This window comes from Cyprinodon variegatus, unplaced genomic scaffold (assembly GCF_000732505.1).
Source record: "Cyprinodon variegatus isolate N-32 unplaced genomic scaffold, C_variegatus-1.0 Scaffold76, whole genome shotgun sequence".
NCBI classification, from domain to species: Eukaryota; Metazoa; Chordata; class Actinopteri; order Cyprinodontiformes; family Cyprinodontidae; genus Cyprinodon; species Cyprinodon variegatus.
In genome coordinates this window covers 529,780-537,442 of record NW_015150529.1, presented here as the reverse complement: position 1 = coordinate 537,442, position 7,663 = coordinate 529,780, and the positions used below count along the sequence as shown (strand labels likewise).

The 7,663-nt window shown below is 37.7% G+C and overlaps 1 protein-coding gene across 1 annotated transcript in view; it reads right to left on the bottom strand.

Annotated features, from left to right (window-relative positions):
* Positions 1-2,184: 2,184 nt before the first annotated feature.
* LOC107083500 (solute carrier family 22 member 2-like) overlaps positions 2,185-7,663 on the bottom strand; it is a 16,881-nt gene continuing 11,402 nt past the window's right edge. The window contains exons 5-12 of the mRNA XM_015372800.1: positions 7,169-7,337; positions 6,890-7,004; positions 5,398-5,498; positions 5,103-5,317; positions 4,917-5,025; positions 4,705-4,817; positions 3,356-3,455; positions 2,185-3,097 (exon numbers count right to left, since the gene is read on the bottom strand). Of these exons, the coding sequence (XP_015228286.1) occupies positions 3,034-3,097; positions 3,356-3,455; positions 4,705-4,817; positions 4,917-5,025; positions 5,103-5,317; positions 5,398-5,498; positions 6,890-7,004; positions 7,169-7,337 (986 nt within the window). The 3' untranslated portion in view covers positions 2,185-3,033. The remainder of the gene's footprint in view (positions 3,098-3,355; positions 3,456-4,704; positions 4,818-4,916; positions 5,026-5,102; positions 5,318-5,397; positions 5,499-6,889; positions 7,005-7,168; positions 7,338-7,663) is intronic.

Sequence of the window (7,663 nt, the reverse complement as noted above, 5' to 3'; positions counted from 1 at the left end):
TGTCACAACTGTCCATTATGCTCAGTCAAGCAAGCGCTGTTTTTTTTTTTTTTTTTTTTTTTTTTTTTTTTTTTTTTTTTTCTTCATTCATCCATACCGCTTCCCGCGCCCCCCCTGCAATGGCATTGCGCCCCCCCTAGGGGGCGCGCCCCACACTTTGGGAACCACTGCTCTAATCACTGCCCATCACTGGCAAAGCATCTTTCTGGAAGATAGCATCTTCACACGTTTGCCATTGTGGGAAAATGAGCAAAGATTCTTCTGTATAAGTATAAAAAACAATCCACTGGACTCGGTTTCCAGGGCTTGAAGATGTTTCGCTTCCCGTCCAGGAAGCTTTCTCAATTCAAATGGTTGGATTCGCAGTGATTCTATATAAAGCCTCAAACTCACTGCGAATCTAAACATTTGAATTGAGAAAGCTTCCTGGACGGGAAGCGAAACGTCTTCAAACCTTGGAAACCGAGTCCAGTGGATGGTTTTTTATACTTTTACGGAATGACTATGACCTGGATGACTGAGATCTTCATCAGCAGAGCAAAGATTTGTTTAAAATTTGCCTGGAGACTAAAATGATTTGAAGATGTTCACATTTGTGTACATGCTGTGCACAAACTGATCTTTTCTTTGCAGCTTAATAACATTCAGCTCATTCATGTGTGACAATACAGTATGTCCACAGCAAACGCAAAGTCACAAAGCCAGTCCTCATCGCTCAGCTCAGGGAAGTTCAGATTTTTTTTTATTTTACCTTTATTTTACCAGGAAGTCCCTTGAGATAAAATCTCTTTTTTGAGTGAGACCTGGCCAAGAGGCAGCAGTACAGTAAGACATATAAGAACACAGGACAACATAACAAAATCAATCATAAACTAGACTCTAGAATAACAGTTACAATTCCGTGTGCAAGCGGTTTTCAATAGTGATTTCTAATGCTTTAGCGGAATAAGAGTCCGTAATTGCAGGGAGTTTTGAATATTGTGCCACGACCGTGGTGCTGCATAGAAAAATTATGTTTTGTCGAGATCTGTGTTGATCCTGGGAATAATGAAAAGAACACGACTTGAAGAGCGTGAGTTGTAACCACTGTTAGCTACAGACATGAGGTGACACAGGTATGGAGGGAGTTTACCCAGGATGGCCTTATAAATAAAAGTAAGCCAATGATGTTGTCTTCAGGTTAGAGAGGGCCATGAAACCAGAGCATACAGGTCACAATGATGAGTCCTGGAGGCAGAGTTGGTGATGAAACGTAAAGCACTGTGATAAACTATGTCCAGGGAGTGGAGAGCTGAGGAGGCGGCATTCATATATATGATGTCTCCATAGTCCAGAACAGGAAGGAAGGTGGTCTGAACAAGTCTTTTCTCACTGAGGGAATCAAAGAGGATTTTTGTCTGTAGTAAAAGCCGAGCAGGGCTTTCAGCTTTTTTAACATATTATCTAAATGTGTTGTGAAAGACAATTTGTCGTCTATCCAGATACCCAGGCACTGCTGCCTTGCAACAAGAAGGTTCTGGGTTCGATTTCCGGGATCTTTCTGCATGGAGTTTGCATGGTCTCCCTGGGCATGTGTGGGTTCTCTCCGGGTACTCCAGCTTCTTTCCACAGTCCAAAAACATGATTGTTAGTTTAATTGGCTTCTCTAAATTCTCTTTAGGTGTGAGCGCGTGCGTGAATGGTTGTTTGCCCTGTCCAGGTTGTACCCTGCCTCTTGCCTGTAGACAGTTGGGGATAGGCAGCAGCACCCCTGCTTGGGATAAGCACGACGGAAGATGGCAACATATTCTCATTATCAGTTCGTATGAAATCATACGAAAAGTGATGCACAGTATTTCGTAGGTTTTTGACGTTTATTTCGTCGTATTTTTACGTCTTGCCTCGAGACAAGATATCAGTGCGCATGCACATCTTACGCATAACATACAATTTAACATACAATTAACCCTAACCTTAACCCTAACATACAAAACAGCAAGCAACCTAGTGAGAGACATCATGAAGTAATTATTGCACTGTGGAAAGCTCGTCCGTCCCAGTTTTACGTCCGTCCGCTGATCTGCTTTTTTTGTCTGGCTGGCTGCGCATGCGCACTGATATGTTTTTTCGAGGAAAAACGTCAAAAACCCACGAAATACTGTGCATAACTTTTCGTACAATTTCATACGAACTGATAATGAGAATACACTGAAGATGGATGTACTTTATAAGGTTGTTCCTCAGCATTTTGACTAGACCACTCTACAACCTAAATTTTGTTTTATTCTACATTTTTTCTGTAATATTAGTTTTTGTTCAATTAAACATACAGAAGCACATCTTCCAGAGAGTTTCACTTTTTAGCCAATATATTGTGACTACTGTAGTTTTACTCAATGTTTTCTTCATCTATTGATAATTCTTTTCAGGATTTCTGTTATGTAAAGGCCTAAGAAGTGGCTTTGTAACCCTTGCCAGACAAATAGTCGTGACTTTGTTTCTCACCTTTTGTTGCATTGCCTTGAGTCTGGCCAAAACTTGTTGTTTAGCCTATTTCATGTTATCAGACAGGTTTTTATTTTAGTGATGTGTTGTTTCCGAAGGCCAGACAGTAATCAAGCGTGGATGTGACTTCTGAAACTTAATTCTTCTGACAAAAAGGTGGTTTGCAAAGGTTACTTAATGTTTTCAAAGAGGAGTAGATGAAGTAGGCAGATTACTTTTTCTGACAGGTAAGGGCTGATATAAAGAACCATTTTTACATCAACAAGGATGTCAGCACTTGAAATCACCTACTCTTTTTATTCCTACTTTTGTTTCTTTTACAAAAGCAATCTGTAAGTTTCCAAATACTTTCATACAGTAAAGTATGTATATATACAATCTTATCAATAACATATATTAGTTTAAGCTTCAAACCTCCACACTTTAATATGAAATATTTTCTCATGATAATGCTTAAATAAAAAGAAGAGATTAGTTTTGAGTAAAAAACAAAAACATAGTTGTGGTATGTAAAACACGGCGTAAACATACAACAGATTTGTTACAATTTTATGCTGCTTCATTGCTTTTCAAGACTTGCTTCATTTCTTGATTTTCTGGAGTTCCCTTTTTCCTGCAGAAAAAAAACATATTAAGCGAATAATGGCAAATACATGTTAACAACAAAACAAACTAGATACATTAAATCAGTATCTAAGGAAACCTGAATAGAATGGCTAAAAAATATCCAAACTATAATAGAAATCATAATCTAAAATAAGCATACTAACAATATATTGATAAAAGTACAATAAAACAGGATTAAAAAGCTATAGTCTAACTATATAAAGAGAACAGTCCATAGTTTGAGCGCATCGGCCGTATATATTACCGTTCAGGAAACTCGACATCCTCAATGGTATCAGGGAGAGCTACTCCTTTGGTTTCAGGCAGAAGTAGAACCAAACCTCCAGCTATGAGAGCAACAACTCCTGTATAGGAAAAGAATTTAAAAAAAAATAATAAAAACACACAGTTGGAGATCACAAATGAAGGATTTGACCTTGTTTTTCTTTGCTCTGTGTGAAGACAAAAGTACATATATATATATATATATATATATATATATGTATATATATATATATATATATATATATATCAAAAACCCTGGTTTAAATGGGGAAACACAGAAAGCTGCTGCGATGAACAGATTGCAGAAAAGAAAGGTAGATCCCATACATTTTATGTAAAATTATAAAAACTGTCTGACTCTTTATAGAGCTTGAATCGGTTGATAAGTCAATGATCGATTCAATATTCCAACAAAAACATCTGATTGTGATCAGAAGTAGATTTCCTTATTTCTACTATTACAGTTTTATACTTCTGGTTCTCCTCAGTAAAACCATGATTACTTTAATTTATAGTAACGTTCCTCTCACTCAAATGATAGTGCATGGTGCTCTCTCCTCCTGTTTTGGGTTGACAGGTTCTCCTCTCTACTAGAAATAAGTTTGAGCTTATTTTATTATAATTATTAAACAGTAATTGTAGAAGAAAATAACTCTCATTAGTTGATAATTAGGCTGATTACCCAACTGATTGTACCTGTTGGGACATAGCACTTTGATTTGTTCATAACCTGCATCACAAAATGGGATATATATATATATATATATATATACAACTAACTGCTATATGCTGAGATAAGCAACTAATAGTATCTACACACAGTAAAATGAAATGTCTGGGAACTTCTTTCTCTCAGGATTTAAGAATTAATAGTAAAATTTACCCTGGTGATAAAGACAATTGGTCTTTTGAACTTTTTCAAACAGTTACGTTTAAATGGTCACCTAACATGCTTGACACTTGGGAATGAATATCCCTACAACATCCTGAATCAAATTAAAACACCATTTAGTAAAATGGGAAATAATTCTGCTATTCCTTTTTGGGGGCGTCAGAATAAATCACCAAGCTGTTATATTTGTTTATGTCCCTCCCTGTTTGGATCCAGGTGACCACTTTTATAAAAAAAAAAAAAAAACGGTAAATAAATAAGTTAAAAAATCTCCTTTTTCTTCCACAGAAAAAAGGCCAGAATCCCGGAGTACTCAGACACTGATAAGAGTAACAATAAAGAGAGTGCGCCTGATAATACCTGGAAAAGTAGAAAAGCTCTTCAAGTGCTAATGAGAACACAGCAGAACACCAATGACATTAACATTAGAGACCTACCAAAGATTATGAGTGGTAGTTCGAGCCAGATGCTGGCCAGTCTGTAGAGCAAGAAAGGCGAAACAATTCCTCCAACGTCACAAAGAGTGGAACAAACTGACACCCCCAGGTTCCTATTATTGATTAAAAGGTTGGAGAGATACATCAGCTTAAAAGAAGTCAGCGACAAAAATCTTACCCAATAAACACTTTATTTATGTCAGCATGTTCACCTGAGAGATGTTGGGTAGAGCTCAGTGTTAACAAACACCACCATCTCAAAGGCCATAGTAATCCCAAGCCGACCAATACTGGCCACTGTGGTCTTTATCCAGAACATGCCTGACGGAGAGGGAACATTTATCCAACAGCCGTTTCATGCTTTTTAATTATTAAACATTAACCTAAACAAGACTTACTGTCAGGAATGAAGGCAGTGATGATGCAGGAGACTCCAGCTACGATGTTGGCGGAAGCAAAAGGAAGCCGACGGCCGATGCGCTCAATCGTAAAGATGATGAGGAAAGCGGCGGGAAACTCAACCAGGGCGCAGATGAGGAAGTCGATATAGACGTTTCCTTTTGTTATCCCGACCCGCATGATGAGACCCTGATAAACCACAGCGCTGGTGAACCTAAGGAATGAAGACATTAGAAGTGAAATCTTTCCTACATGCTCAGGCTGGAATGATTTGTCAGTTCAGATGGGTCTGACCAGTTAAACATGAGGATGAAAGTGTGTTTTCTCATATTGGGGGTTCTGATCAAGTCCAACAAAGAGGTAGAAGTGGACTCCACTTCATCATCAGTTAATATCTATGATAAGACACAATTAGTTAAGATTAGTTTCCATTATATTTAATAGTAGCTTGCATTATTTATTAGATTGCTAAGAAAATATGTTAAAATATACCACCCCCATTTGGTTTCACCACGTAGCTATTTTGTAGATCATCATACACTGTTCTTAACAGCACATACAGTTGTCATGTTTTTCAGTAGGCATTAAAACAAGGACAGAATAGTGCCACGGATTAACTCAATTCTGTCAGTAGATATAATTTTAAGGACAGCAACATCACCATATTTAATTAATAATAATAATAATAATAATTGAACTGTCAAAAGGGAGTTTTTCCTCTCCACTGTCGCTACAAGCATGCTTAGTGTGAGGGATTGCTGAAGAGTCAATGGGTCGATGCAATCAACTGGTTTTCCTTAGGCAGAAAACTTTGAATCATTTTGACAGGATGATCTGGTGAACTGGAAAGTGCCTTGAGATGACGCGTTGTGAATTGGCGCTATAGAAATAAACTGAATTGAATTTAAACTTTATTGATCTCACATTGGAGAAATTTACCTCTAAATTTAACCCATCGCCTTGGGGAGCAGGAGGCTGCCATTGTGCGTCGCCCGGGGAGCAATCAGGGGTTAAGTGTCTTTGCTCAGAGACCCAGAGTGGAAGTCTGTGGTAGTGGGACTCGAACTCAGAACCTCCGGATTCCAAGCTTTATGCCCCTAACCAAGATTAAAATTAAATTTGGCCACATTTGCCTAGACAGAGAAAAGCGCTAAATGGCTGTGGGGTAAAATGACTTACATCCTAAAAAATAACTGTCCCTTGAAAAAATAATCTGTCTTAGTAAATTCAGGTTTGAGTCAAATGTTTGAAAAATCTTTCCTACACGGATGAAAAGGCACAAAAAAAAGACGTAGCATCTTTATTGTGTTGAAGAAAGAAGGGTCCCTTGTTCATTTTCAAAGGAGTTGGCACCCCTGCTGGTAACTAACTTTATTTGATTCATGTCAAACTTAAATACTAAATTTGCAGAATAGTCTTAAAAATGATGTCTTTATTATTTGAATATATCCTTTTGTAAAAGAACCGTGTTAACCAATTATTGCCTAAATCCTTACACCAATAAGGAAAGGCAAACTTCAGAGTTTTTTCAACATCCACCGCCATCAGATGTGTTGAAAATGTTGAAAAACCTCTAAATCAGGTCCCAGACTGTATCAAACTGACCGTATCGATGCATTTTTTTTTTTGCAACATGCTTTTTCTCTCAGTGTTTACATTTGATCACTGCTGCACTCTAAGAAATGGAAATGTCATGAGAGCTGTGCAAAATGAAATGTCATTTTGTATACACTGTGTATACAAAATGACATTGTTTAAATCTAAGTCAAACTAATATCAGACTTACCTCAAAGTTTAAGGAGAGTTTTTTCCCGTTCTCCTTGGCGATAGCTTTGGTTATTTCCAGAGCTTTTGAGGAATTGTTCGTGGAGATGAGCCACCTTGGTGACTCTGGGACGAACCTGATGAATGAAGCCGTGAAAAACATTTAATGTTCAGGGAAGACATAAAGGGTTATTTGAGGATAATGTAAATGGTTGTTATTACTGGGGTGGCTTAATCTTTAATTTAGGCATGTTAGGGATTTTATAACCCAATAATTAATCTGAAGGCAACTTTTTATTACCAGTAGAAAGCAATATAAAGGGCACATGGTGCAGTGATGGCAACCTGTAGCCAACGCCAGTCAGTGATGAAATAGGCGAGGAGGGGGAGGATGAGCATCCCAACACTGAAGAACATCTGATACAAGATCCCGACTGTGCGTCTGTACTTTACTCCCACTATTTCTGTCACTAAAACAACAGAAAAGCAGAACAATAAAGCATATTCAGATTATATAGCGGAAACAAGACAACTGGTTGATTTCTACCTCCTTTATCTAGCACTTTTTATAGGATTTGACATGCTTATACGGGTGGAAAATTTATCAGCACTAAAGGTGCATAGTCACGTTATAAGCCTATACAAAAAATACCAAAAATGATGATCAAGATAAAATAAGATTATTTACCCTGACATCTGTATTGATAGCGTTTTGATTTTCCTTTTTGAGCCTTAATGGCACCAGACTAGGCATGATTAGGACACATAATCCGATGTGACATCATCTGCTGGCAGT